This window comes from Uranotaenia lowii, chromosome 3, assembly GCF_029784155.1.
Source record: "Uranotaenia lowii strain MFRU-FL chromosome 3, ASM2978415v1, whole genome shotgun sequence".
Taxonomy (NCBI): domain Eukaryota; kingdom Metazoa; phylum Arthropoda; class Insecta; order Diptera; family Culicidae; genus Uranotaenia; species Uranotaenia lowii.
The window spans coordinates 350085547-350099726 of NC_073693.1; the positions used below are offsets into that span (position 1 = coordinate 350085547).

Here is a 14180-nt window from a genome sequence, read left to right on the forward strand (position 1 = left end):
TCCCCTTATTTAAATGCTTTGCATTTCATATTTGATTACTTGGTATGTGCTTTATCGAAAGCTGAATTGGGATTTTTTTCTCATGACAATTGGGAAGTAACTTTAAAACTTTAGACTTTAAATCCACAATATAAAAATAAAACAAACTAAATTTAATTTAAATTCCATTAATTTAATAGTATCTATTGTAAAATCAGCAGGAAGATAAGATTAATAATATCGACATATTTATGTTACAAGATTCACTCAATAAAATTTGCTGTTTACAGATGAGTATGTCATGATGGAAAATAAATTTGAGATTGGTCAATTGGAAAATTTTCTGCATTCTCTCTCTCTCTTCATCACTGTTGCATATGCAATTTCTCTTGTTCTACACGCTCCCAATACTTTCACCACATTTGGGTAAACAGAATTGCTCACTTTTTCAAAACCTTTCTCATTTTGAGAGGAATTCTGCAGCACTGCACTGTCTGTACAATCAACACTAGGCACAGTTTTCAATCTTAAATACATCAATCTATCATCATATCAACCTTATTCTCTACAGAGTATAGTTTTGATAAAGAAGAATCAATTGTATAAAACTTCAGCTCAATCAATTGGAAAAGTTTCAGTTTGGTTTTTAAATCTTAAATTGATCATCGGAAAAAGGGTGTTTACATAAATTTTGCATTATTCCTACTTATACTTATGCTTACAAAGCGAGCACTCCAGATTGCCCGGTTTTATTGATTTTATTCCTAGCAAAGCTCGAGAAAACTCAGAAATTTCAATTATGTTCAATGCTTTCCTTCAATTGCTTCAATTTTTCATGTCATTTATACTCAACATTTTTGCGATAATTGCTTGGATAAAATGTTTGAGTGTTTACGGAAAGTGATTAAATTAATTTTAAGTAAACATAAATCATTTTATAAATTGCATATTTCTATAATTCCTCTCAAATTGTTTAAAAGTCTCAGATTCCTCGGATTTATTAGGACATGTCAGCGTTTAGAAAACTGCGTTTTGAAAATATTTAGAAATCATAAAATTCTAATTGGACTAAGTATTTTTTTTTACAAGTTTTACCTTAGTGGATGATTTTGAGAGATTGAGATTCGATTTTATTCGATAAGAAATGAAAATTCAAGGAATTATTCATAACATGTATCTTGATTATTCATCAAATAATCACTGCATCCTACACATCAAAAGTTATTTCCTGTAAAATTACGCAAATGTCCTGTAACAAAAAGGAGAAGGGCATTTACCGTAATTTTACAGGTCGAAAAACAAATTACGTGACATTTAATTTTTACTTTTTAGTGTACAACTATTTTACAGGACATTTGCTGAAATAATAAATGAATCTCCGTTAACTTTTAAGGAAACCAATTTAAAATTACAGGTTTAGTCGATTACAGGTTGATTTATTTTAAAGGTTGCAGTTTCAGTGACACGTAATAGTCAAAAAAATTTCTGTGTACTTTAATTGGTCCGAATTTTGTGTTAAAATATACGAAATCTTATGTCCTGATTTTGTCTTGTTTAAGTAAAGAAACCTTCCCGATTTGGTCAGGAGGCTCCCTTAATTTATGTTAGAGTAAATTTATTCGAGATATTATTTCACAGGGGACTTTTTACTGTTATAGTATATTCCGATTTTCCAGTTTCGTTTTTCTTTCCTTGAATTCAAGAACTTAAAATAGTATTATTGAAGTATCGCACAACATTTTGCCCTTGGTGGGACCGGGACAATCCCCCTCGTTGCGCCCAATAAATAAACAATTTGTTTACAAAATTTCCACGTAGCACTTACTAAAATCAGATAGAATAACACTCTGATGATGGAATAAAACATCATTTTAAGCTGGATTGTGAAACTCATTTATAACATATTAGCTGATCCCGTACGAACTTCGTATCGCTTTTGACCATTAATATGTAAAGAAAACTTTAGAATATTGAATCCAATGCTTTTTTTTCTATAATATTGGATAAAACCTTCAGCAGTGTTTAAAGTCGCCACTTTTTCTTGTCTTGTCTTCAACTTGAAATTCAAATTAAGAGGTTGATTGACTTTTTAATAAAATACATGTGAGCGTGTTTTTGTCTCGATCGACATTTTAAAAGAAACATGCATTATTTGTTTACATGTACGATTCTTTTGTTTAACTTTCACATTGAAATTGAATACCAAGTATCAATTGGCTGCCTCTAACAAAACTAATGCACAAAACACTGTTCTTTCAACATGGACGACCTCTTTTACCAACCTATGGCCCAAAATTCGATTCTAAAATCCCTTTTGCGATGTTTTCAATTTAAATCCGAGGTATTGTAACGCCAATAACTGGAGAACAGCGAACAGTTAATAATGGCGACCCCTTTTCACGACTCGTGCGCTGGAACCTGCTACCAGTAATCAATTTTTCTTATCTCATAACCCCAATCTGCCGATTTTCATCTCAATCCGATACTTAATCGCGACAATATCCCGAAAACTGTAAGCAACAAATATGGATGACCAAGCATGGAAAAAAACGCATCGGAGTTCGATCAATTTACCATCGGTGGTGAATTTGTTCAGTTCTTACTGCCAATCAAAGCAATCGGGACTGGAAAAAGTTAACACACCAAAATGAACACTAACGATTGCAATCCCGAACGAATGAACTTTGACAAGCTTCGGGTAAACGAACCGAAGCACGACACATTCGCTGCAGTAAACTCCCAGTGATTTTATAGTTCATTTTCCGCTCCGCAGCGAAACAAATCCGAGGCGGGCCGCTTCGGATTTATTTCGCAGCGAAGCGGAAAATGAACGGTAATGAATTTTTTTGGATTCGCTTTTTATTTTCACCACGATGATTGACAAACACAATCACCAAACGATTGCAATCCGGAATTTTCCGGTAAAGGATTAAGCCATCGGGTGTTTATTTATCGGCTAAATTTGTGTGTTACGGCTCCCGCGTTCTCCAACGTTGTGTTTTTATGATGTGTCCTCAAGTTCGCCTTTTCCGCTTCAGGAAAGAAATAAGTTGGATGCCTGACAGGAGTTCGAAGCAGCTAGATACATATTTTGGGTTCAAAACAATTATCATCAGTAGCCATGTGTCCAAACATCGGATTTTACAAACAAGTTTAAATGTTTTTCAATGGAATAAAATTTATAATAATAAAATCATTCGTGCTGCAAAGCGAAATAAATTCCCGAACTTTCCGAAACCAAGTTCAAATACGCCTGAAGTTATTCCTATCCTTGCCTAATATAAAGCGTTTACATACTCGTGTAGTACACTTACTAGCTCTTTGTGTGTAATATTCTAATTTTTATGTTTCGCATCATATTAAATGCTGACATGTGTCTTTATACACAGTAAATGAAAATTACCGAGATCGGTAATTTTTTTACCGAAATCCTAACCAGATTTGTAAACCATCGACATTCTCTCTGACAGTCACACAGCCTGCTTCCATCAATTTCACTGTTCTTGACATCAAACGAATGCGACCAAATACTAACGCAACAGCCGACTACTATCATGTCGGAAATGTCACGCATTCCCCTGTGCGTGATTGTCGAATGAAATTTCGTGTCATGGTACACGAGAATGATGATTTTATGGTCAAACGACCGAAATTTCCGACAGTTTATGACGTCGCCTGTCCCTTTCACGCAGTAGAAGTTATAGGCTCAATAAACGAAGGTAATCCTTTCTGTTCACTCTCTCCTGCGTAAAAAATATCCGCTGCTGAAAAGTGCCGGGCGTGTTTGGATGTGTTGGTCGAACAATGTGGAATGACTAATTAGCAACGCATAGAATGATAGTCAAATGACTAACCACTACAAATATGCGAAATATGATTTGAAATTTTTTGCTCTCCGATCAAACAATAGCGCATTCCATGAAAATCAAGAGCGATGTGTTTGTGACCGTCTCCGAAAAAGTTCAAACGATGGTGACCGCTTACAAGACTGAGGCCGATGACATAGTGTGTTCGGATCAAGGCAGTAAATAAGCAACACTTATTTTGATAGCAAGTTGCTTCAAAGCTAAAATTTTATAATTTTTCAGAATTGTGAACTTAATTAATAATGGATTTCAGAAACTTACATTTAAGTGCCTTTGTAATAACGGAAATGCCAGCGGATATAGATTGAGGTTATATCTTTGATTTTCAGATGAGTCGTTTTGGGTCAATCAGCACTTCCTAGTAGATTTTAATGTAAGATTAACTATATCTGACTAATAAATTTAACTAAGATTTATTTTTGGTAAAAATCTTACCAAAATCTGTTAGAACAGATGACAATTTTTCACGACTTGCTGCTACAGAAATTAAGGCCAAAATTCCCAACTATAAAGGTAAAAGTTAAGGTAAAAATAACACTTGAATAAATCCTCTCGATTACCTACACTTTCATACAGAAAATATAACTGAATATAACCGGGTTTAAACTAGATTTTCCAATAAATTCGAGATTTGCCAAACTACAACTTTGTGAACACGTTTTTCCAATTTCACAGATTTTTCATAATGACATTCCGCTTTTGCTACATTCTAAACAACTATGTAAATACGAGAGCCTGGGACTCACATCTCATTTTCATCCAGCTTACGAGGGGCTTCGCCAACATTCCCCCCTTCGTGATGTTCCGGGATCGTCGATACCTTGTCTTTCCTGGAATCCTTGATATCCAATCGCGCCAACCTGACTGCTGAATATAAACCTACGCCATTGGGCGTCCTGACATACGCCCGACGAACTTCTCCATCAGATGCTGGTATTACTTCCAGTACACGCCCTCGAATCCACCCGTTCCGCTTTTTTTCGTCCACGATAATTACAACATCACCTGGCTGCAAGGGCTTTGTGGCTTCGAACCATTTCGAACGTCTCGTTAGTGTAGGTAGATATTCTTTAATCCACCTCGTCCAAAAAATATCTACAAGTCGTCGAGTCAATTCCCAACTATCCCGTAGTACGCTACCGCTCAGTAAGGTTTCGCTCATGGGTTGTGTTACTGCCTGATCTCCAATCACCAAAAAATGATTTGGCGTTAGTGCTTCCGTTTCCGCCGAGTCAAGTGGCACGTATGTAAGTGGGCGAGAATTCACGATCGCTTCGGCTTCCAACACTACCGTTTCAAGAACTTCGTCGCATGGATTTTGTGCATGATTTGCCACTGCTTCCATCGCGATTTTGATTGAGCGCACCATGCGCTCCCAAGCGCCTCCCATGTGGGGGGTTGCGGGTGGATTTAGGTACCACTGTGTAGAGGCATTAGTAAAGGTAATGGCACATTTCTCATGAATCGGTTGTAACTGCTCCAATAATATATTTCTCGCGCCTTTGAAATTTGTCCCTTGATCCGAGTAAATCGTACTTGGTGGCCCTCTTCGAGCGATAAACCTACGGATTGCTAGAATGCAGGAATTAGTAGTTAGAGAATGGACTACCTCTACATGAACTGCCCGAATAGTCAGGCAGGTGAATAAGGCCACCCAGCGTTTCACCAAACTGCGCCTCTGCTTGACCTGCAACGGGCCGAAGTAGTCGATGCCAGTATGTGTAAATGGTTTGATATTTGGTGTTAGACGCACAACTGGCAGGACGGCCATTTTCGGGGGATGTGGAACTGCTTTCCGCAATTTACAAAGGGGACATTCTTTAGCAACTTTCTTAATCACAACTCTCAGATTAGGAATGTGGAATTTCTGGCGCATTTCGTTGCAAACTGTTTCATTATTCGCGTGGACAAAACGTTTGTGATACTTCTCAACAAGGAGATTTGCCAGCAGATCGTGGCCTAGTGGATAGCATACTTGTCTTCTAAGCCAACGTTCATGAGATCGAATCCCGGTCGTGACATAACCTGGCACACATAGTATGATGAAGGTTGGCGGTTATAGCATTAGTGAAATGCTAGCCGTGTATACCTTGGAATTGTACGCCTCAATAATGCAGCACATGCATGTGGATGGATCTTTTCAAGGGAACTTAGATTGCACTTGGAGATCCTACCTTGATATGTGTGTGCTCGTAGTGCTACCGGTAAACAACTGCAGCTTCAACCAATAGTGCAGGGGTGTCAAGTAGCATAGCAAAGTAAAAATAGTAACGCGGGGTAATACCACAATAGATCAACTTAATGGTCGCAGTGGACTCTCTCCCCAACAGGAAAAAAAAAAAAAAAAAAAAAACAAGGAGATTTGTAAGCGGGTGATTTTTAGGCAAAATAATAGGGAACTTTGAATGGAAGGGTACACTTGGTGCCGATCTGATTCTACTGTCAATATGCATCACGTTTGCTTCATCAAGAAAAGGGGATAGTTGGTATAATGGACTGGACTTGCCTAGTGTGGTTTTTGATTCCGACTCGTTGTTTTTCTGTAGAATTCCCATCTCTTCAGGATAAACTTCTGTCTGTACTTGGTGGAAAATTAAATTCTCGGCAGCCTGAAATTCCTCAGCCGTGATTGGTCCGCAAACCTTCTGCTTCCGGAACGCCTTGGTAGCTCTTAATACACATACCATAGACCGCAATAGCCGATCTAATGTCGAAAAACGAGAAATATCTATTGTTGTATCTACTACTTGCCCGTGATAACAGAATACTGCTCGGAGATCTGTGTCAGTTTGTTGTGCCTCCTTGGGATCAATCGGCCAATCAACCTCTGATTGACGTAGAAATTCCGGACCGGTGTACCATCTGGAATCTGGGGTGAAAATTGGACCATTTCCCCACTTAGTCGCTTCATCTGCCACATTCAACTTGGTTGGAATGTGCCGCCATTCATCAATAGAAGTAGTAGTCAGTATTTCGCCAACTCTATAGCCCACAAATTGATGATACATCCTGCTGTCCGAACGCAGCCAAGCCAACACGGTCTGGGAATCTGTCCAAAGGTATCGTCTTTTAATTGGAAGATCGATTGCTGCAATAATACCGCTGAGAAGCCTTGTTCCAATTAACGCCGCTTGTAGTTCGAGACGGGGGATTGAAAGTGGGCGCAAGGGAGCAACTTTGGTTTTAGCCGCAACAAATGCACTGAGGGGAACATCATTCACTTCTGCTCTTAGATAGGCGACGCAAGCATACGCTGCCTCGCTTGCGTCCACGAAAATGTGGATTTGTATGTTTTTTAATTCGCTACTCAAAACGCCTCTAAAATAGCATCGAGGAACTTCGACCCGGTCTACTTGTTTCAGCATACTGCTCCAACGAATCCAGTGATCAAACAGCTCTTCGGGAATCAAATCGTCCCAGCCAGAACCGTACTTCCACACCTCCTGCATTAGTATCTTGCCATGTATTATAAAATGTGCTACTAGCCCCAACGGATCAAATAGACTCATTATGGTTTTCAGGACTTGTCGCTTTGTTGGCCTTTTTTGTTCCTTTAGTAACTCCGCAACATTTTGATGAAGGCTCGTATCGAAAGTAAGACATCCTGACCAGGACGCCACGTCATGCCTAAAACTCTCTCAGGTTTCTCGGGTTCGGCCAGTCCTGGCTCTAGGCTCAGGGATTTCATCTCCGGACAGCTTGTCACTCCTAACTCTCTCATCACTTCTGAGGAGTTCGATATGAAGTTACGTAACTCGAATCCAGCCATTGCATGAACCGTTTTGACGTCGTTGGCTAATTTCACTGCTTCCGCCACCGAATCCACACTTTTCATGTAATCGTCCATGTAGTGGTCATTAACGATTGCATGAGCAGCCTCGGGAAATTGTTTTGAGTGTTCAATTGCGTTATAATTCTTTATAAACTGTGCTATGCACGGTGAACACGAAGCACCAAAAACTGCCACGTCCATGACGTAAATTTGAATAGGATCCTCAATAGCTTTACGGTAAATAAATCTCTGCGCTTGGCGATCTTCTGCCCTTATCCTTATCTGGTGGAACATCTCTTTGATGTCTCCACACACAGCGACATTCCTCTGCCGAAAACGAAGCAATATTGCCGGAAGAGAAACTAACAAGTCGGGCCCCGGAAGCAATAAATCATTGAGAGAAGTACCATCTACTCGAGCAGCCGCATCCCAAATTAATCTAGTTTTGCCCGGCTTTTTCGGGTTACACACAACTCCCAAAGGCAAATACCACACTCGATTATTGTCCGACGATGCTAGCTCCTCTTTCGTGATCAGGTGAGCGTACCCTTTTTCAAGGTAATTTTCGATTTGCTCCTCCACAGCTGCTTTCAAAGAATCATTCTTGCAAAGACGCTTTTCGAAAGATCGATTTCTTTGAATAGCCATTGGGTAGCTGTTGGGAAGATTTGGTTTTGAAAATCTCCACAGCAATCCTGTTTCGAAGTGCCCATCTACTCGTCGTGTGGTTCGGGCAAGGATGTCTAGTGCTTGCTTATTCTCTTTCGATTCTGGCTTGATGCTTACGAACGCCTCTTCTACTCCGAAGAACTTTCCCAAAAGAGTATGAAACTCTTTATTCTCATTCTCTATATCGCTGTGTACGTGAAGTTGTTGATAAGGTTTTATTAGCGAACCTTGTTTACCAAATATGCACCACCCAAGCCGCGTCTTAGCGGCAACGAGATCATGCTGTCCGCCTTCTCTCACCTTTAGCTGGGTCAACAAGCTGACATGTTCGAGTCCCACTATGATACCTGGTGTTGCTGCAGCATAGCTCATCACAGGTAATCCCTTCAAGTGCGGGTAACGTTTTTGCAAATCCTCGTAATCGATGGTTTGACTGGTTAGTTTCAGCTGACTCACTGTTCGGACGTTTCCAATTTCGTATCGTGTTTTACACCCTTTACCACGAATTGAAACCGAGACTCGCTGCGAACCCTTTTCTTCGCGTGACACATTACCTGTCCAGCTAAGCCATAGGGTCTCCTTGGTACCTTCAATACCAAGTTCCTTCGCGATGTTGGCCTCCAAAAGCGTGGAGGACGAACCGTCGTCAAGGAAGGCAAAGGTTTCGATGGATCTGTTTCTGCCTTCAATGACAACCGGTAAGTATCGAAAAAGAGCAGATGATATAGAAGAATGATGATGGTTTTGTTGAGCGAGAGCGCTATCACTAGTGGAGATGTTGCTATTGTTGGTACTGTTTCGATCGGCGTGCAGTAAAACATTATGTCGTAACCTACATCCTCCAATGCCACATTCCTTACCGGATCTACAAGGCCATCTTTTGTGTGGAACTAAACAGAGGTAACAAAGATGTTTCTGCTTAACGAAGAACCATTTCCTGTCCAGATCCAGAGATATAAATTCTTGACATTTTGCGATTTCGTGTGATGGATTCTGGCAATAGACGCATGTTTTCTCAATTTGAGCTTTAGGGTTGGTAGTTTTAACTGTGTGCTTTCCTCTCAAGACCTGGCTGGAGCTTTGGTCACTGTTGATGGTACTATTCTCAGAGTGCACATACAATTTCGATTTCTCCGAAAAGCTCTTAGCATGTTTTTCTTTAGAGACTGGGATGGGAATACTAATATCGGAAGACACGGTTACCAGCTCAGACATGAACTTGTTGAAAACGGCCAGGTTAACAAAGTTATGCTGCCGTTTGAAACGACCCCACTCGATTGCTAAGGGAGTTGGTAATTTTACTACCAATTCATACAACAGCATCGGATCAAAAAGATGGTCAGTCAAATCTGCAGTTACCATATGATCCACAGCATTTTGAACTGCTAACCCGAACGTTATAATCGACTGGAGATTTTCGTATTTCGGCCCGGGGGTTTCTCTGAGCTTTTTCAGGACAGTAAAGAGAATAATCTCAGGCTGTCCGAACAACATCTTGAGGGTATTCATCACTTGAGGAACTGAGTCAGGGATCAATAGTTTACTTCGCACCGCCTCAAGAGCACGACCTTTCAAACATTTTTGCAGTCGATCCAGATTTTCGGCATCTGAAAGTCCACATGCGGCTGTGCTGTTGCAGAACGACTTATAAAACAACGGCCAGTCATGTGGGTCACCGGAGAAGTGTGGTAAGTCTCTAGACATCACATGCCGCGCTGCTAGCTGAGTTTTCGTAGGTGCTGCGAAGTGGCTGGAACTGTGCGTGTGTGTTCCCCATTCGGCCATGCTCGGAGATGGCAACTGGGCATTTCGGCTGCTGGGATTGTTAGTAGCAATTTGCGGTGATAGTGGAATTTGATTCGGGTTAGGTGATAAATATCTACTAGCGAGCTGTGTCGAATTGGCGGGTAGTCCCATATCAAATTCTCCTTGATGACTACTAGTCCACTGCTGATGGGAGCTCATCTCTTGGGAGGATCTGGGAGCAAACGATGGTACTATATTTGCTCTATTCACTTCGGGAAGAACAGCATAGGCTTGAGGAGTGGCTAATCCAAATTTAACGGATTTTTGCGCAAGTTCGTTTGTGGTGCTTATCATCATATCAGCTGTGGAACGTACAGTCGTGTTTGGTGGTCCTAAGGAAATATTTCTCAAACCAGACGATAAAATTGATTCCATACCTCCTAAACTGGAATGTGGTACTGTGTTATTACGTGTCACAGTGGGCTGACTTAGCGAAAATGTTGGAAAAGGGTTTGTTGTTGGTGTATTCCGGCCAAAAGTGTCGACTATGGATAGTTTCGGACGGTGTATTTTTCCGATGGCAGCTGTTGATGGTGTGTAAAATCTAGTGGTTTTTGGAATGGCTCCTGTGTACTTTAGCCGACAGCTGTTCCCGAAATCAAGGTAGCCATAATCGGCTCGCGATTAGTCTGGATAAGTCTCATCTCCTCAACTGCACCGGAGAATTGTGTTGTTGGCTGGTGTTCAGTGAAGGGACAAAATTGCTGTCCAACTTCAGTGTTGGAGTATAGATTTGGTTCAATTTTGGGTGTTCTTATTGGAAGGGGAACTTGAATACCCGGAAACTTTCTTGTTTGTGGAGTAGATGCGGAAACGGGAGTTATACGGCTGTTAATAATATGGCTCTCCGACTGATGCTCAGCTGATGCTACGTGGGCTTCATTGAAGGTAACTACTGGTGCTACATTTCGTTGTCCAATTTCATCTGCAGTCGAATACGATTTGGCTCGGCCAAGCTGAGGTTGACGTGGTAACTCCCATTCAGTTAGTCCTACTTTTGGATCTACAGTTGGTAACCAATCAACAACCTTTTTGCTGCTTGCTCGGGTACTCGTTCGACTCCTTCTGCTGTCGCCATCTTCCGCAAAGTCATTCAGACTGCCGTACTTCTTCCGAATGAATTCGTCCTCAATACGAACCCTCTTTTTCCTCAACTCTTCTTCCTTTTTTGAACTTTCCTTAATAGCTGCTTCTTCTCTAGCAAGGGCTTTAAGTTGAAGTTCTTTTTGCTCCTGGAGCATTTGCAGATTTAGTTCGGATCTCGCCGAACGTTTACTACTCCTGGAATGAATTGAAGAAGCTGCCTGACTTTTCTGAGACTTATTTTTCTCCCGGCTGGCTCTACAAGATTCGCATTTCCACGAACGATTCGGATCTGCAATAGAATCCGTCACTCCTGCGCACTGGTAATGAGCCCATGCTTCACAAGTGTCACAACCGACGAGATTGCCTGCAGAGTCAGGAAGGCTACACATTTTGCAGTTGTACTGCTTTTCCGATACTTTCGGTTGACCGCTGGTTGCATCCATGTTGCTCATGATCATTAAATCTTTGAAGATTTGTTCGGATCAAGGCAGTAAATAAGCAACACTTATTTTGATAGCAAGTTGCTTCAAAGCTAAAATTTTATAATTTTTCAGAATTGTGAACTTAATTAATAATGGATTTCAGAAACTTACATTTAAGTGCCTTTGTAATAACGGAAATGCCAGCGGATATAGATTGAGGTTATATCTTTGATTTTCAGATGAGTCGTTTTGGGTCAATCAGCACTTCCTAGTAGATTTTAATGTAAGATTAACTATATCTGACTAATAAATTTAACTAAGATTTATTTTTGGTAAAAATCTTACCAAAATCTGTTAGAACAGATGACAATTTTTCACGACTTGCTGCTACAGAAATTAAGGCCAAAATTCCCAACTATAAAGGTAAAAGTTAAGGTAAAAATAACACTTGAATAAATCCTCTCGATTACCTACACTTTCATACAGAAAATATAACTGAATATAACCGGGTTTAAACTAGATTTTCCAATAAATTCGAGATTTGCCAAACTACAACTTTGTGAACACGTTTTTCCAATTTCACAGATTTTTCATAATGACATTCCGCTTTTGCTACATTCTAAACAACTATGTAAATACGAGAGCCTGGGACTCACATCTCATTTTCATCCAGCTTACGAGGGGCTTCGCCAACATAGTGAATACGATGCGATGCGATGCGGTGAATGCGATTCAATGCGGTGAACCACATTTGATGAAAATGTATGTGAATCGCTTAAACCTGACATAGGCCGATGACATAGTGAATACGATGCGATGCGATGCGGTGAATGCGATTCAATGCGGTGAACCACATTTGATGAAAATGTATGTGAATCGCTTAAACCTGACATACTCAACGCGGCGAAGCAGATGTCAATTTGTTCCGCCGCTCGAGTTCGCATAGGCTGCGTCCGTAAATTTTCCGCCAATTCGCATCGCATCGCACTCACTATGTCATCGGCCATACTCAACGCGGCGAAGGAGATGTCAATTTGTTCTACCGCTCGAGTTCGCATAGGCTGCGTCCGTAAATTTTCCGCCTATTCGCATCGCATCGCACTCACTATGTCATCGGCCTGATCCTAACATGTGTAAATCGTTAAACTGTTCGGTATTTTTTTCGGTAAAAAATAAACGAACATCGGAAAATCGATTCATCATTTACCGATGTTCGTTTATTTTTTACCGCAAAAATTACCGAACAGTTTAACGACTTACACAAGTTAGGATTTCGGTAAAAAAATTACCGAACTCGGTAATTTTCGTTTTCGGTGTATGCGAGTCACATTGCAAAAATCTATATAGGCCCACACATAGCGCTGATGTGTGGATTTTTAGCAGTGTATGTGCTGAATGTACTTATTAGAACACAAGTTAGAATAACATCACAACAAAACACAACGTTGACGAGTGCGAGAGCCGTAACGCATAAATTTTGCCGAAAAATAAACACCCGGCTTAATCCTTTACCGGAAACATTCGCCAATGCAATCGCGATTGCAATCGTTTGGTGATTGTATTAGTCAATCATTTGTGAATCAATTCACCCAACGAACGTCGTGGTGAAAATAGAAAACGATCCAATTTGCTGTGGTGAATGTGTCGTGTTCAGTTCGTTCACCCGAAGTTTGTCAAAGTTCATTCGTTCGGAATTTCCAATCCGACCAATAAGCGTTCGACTGATCACATTCGCATCGCCGATGCTATCATCGTTAAACAAGCGGCAATTGAAAATCATTAGCGTTCATGCTGGTGAAAGATTTTTTTCCATCCTTGTGGATGACCCCTTTTATGGACTACCATGGACATGAAATCAATTACCTGTGCTGTAAAACTCCCATATGCCAATTTTCATTACAATCCTCTGCATGATCAAGAAAATATCGCAAAACATTGAACAGTTGATATGGACGACGCTTTTGGCCCTGAATTTAATACCTGGAATCGATCTCGAAAACATTTAACACTTGATATGGACGACCCCTTTGGCCGACTCATGTGCAAAATTTTATCTTAATCCAATCTATAATATCGCAAAAATATTAAATCATCACAAATTTTCTTCACAATCCGATGTATAATAACGGCATTATCGTTGAAACAATTTTTGTCTTGTATGGATGACCCGTTTCAAAAGGGGTCATCCAAAAATCTGAAAACATTTTTAATTATTCCTGGTCTTCATGAGTATCCATACCAAATTTCAGCTCTCTAGGTCTTCAGACGGCTGAGCCTATAGAAAATAAACAGACAATCAATCAAACAAACAAACATACAGAAAATTTCTTTTTATATAATCAGATCTTCGAAAGCCAATCCATATCATGATGAATCTGAATGTTTGATCGTTCTCATTCCAGGATTCAACTTCTTGTTTTTGTTGGGTTGTCATGAGATGAAAAACATTTGCAAAGCAAGGTCTACATTCACTCTTCGGGGATTCCATCAACATAAAGTTTCAACCAACAAAGTGCGAAAGAGCGCATTCTCGTGTGCGCACGAAGATGCACTCAACAAGCCCGAAACACTAATCTAGAA

The 14180-nt window shown here is 40.3% G+C and overlaps 3 protein-coding genes across 3 annotated transcripts; all 3 read right to left on the bottom strand.

Annotated features, from left to right (window-relative positions):
- Positions 1-4587: 4587 nt before the first annotated feature.
- On the bottom strand, positions 4588-5721 carry LOC129753945 (uncharacterized). Its single transcript, XM_055749795.1, has one exon. It carries the CDS (start codon positions 5719-5721, stop codon positions 4588-4590), a length of 1134 nt encoding a protein of 377 aa, XP_055605770.1.
- A 1677-nt stretch (positions 5722-7398) lies between these two features.
- LOC129753946 (uncharacterized) lies at positions 7399-10386 on the bottom strand. The gene has a single exon (XM_055749796.1). The coding sequence runs from the start codon at positions 10384-10386 to the stop codon at positions 7399-7401; it is 2988 nt and encodes a 995-aa protein (XP_055605771.1).
- A 281-nt stretch (positions 10387-10667) lies between these two features.
- Positions 10668-11621, bottom strand: LOC129753947 (CXXC-type zinc finger protein 1-like). Its single transcript, XM_055749797.1, has one exon. It carries the CDS (start codon positions 11619-11621, stop codon positions 10668-10670), a length of 954 nt encoding a protein of 317 aa, XP_055605772.1.
- Positions 11622-14180: the final 2559 nt, after the last annotated feature.

Coding starts and splice junctions, on each gene's coding strand:
- LOC129753947 (XM_055749797.1), bottom strand. CDS start 11,621: ATGGATGCAACCAGCGGTCAACCGAAAGTATCGGAAAAGCAGTACAAC.
- LOC129753946 (XM_055749796.1), bottom strand. CDS start 10,386: ATGATAAGCACCACAAACGAACTTGCGCAAAAATCCGTTAAATTTGGA.
- LOC129753945 (XM_055749795.1), bottom strand. CDS start 5,721: ATGCGCCAGAAATTCCACATTCCTAATCTGAGAGTTGTGATTAAGAAA.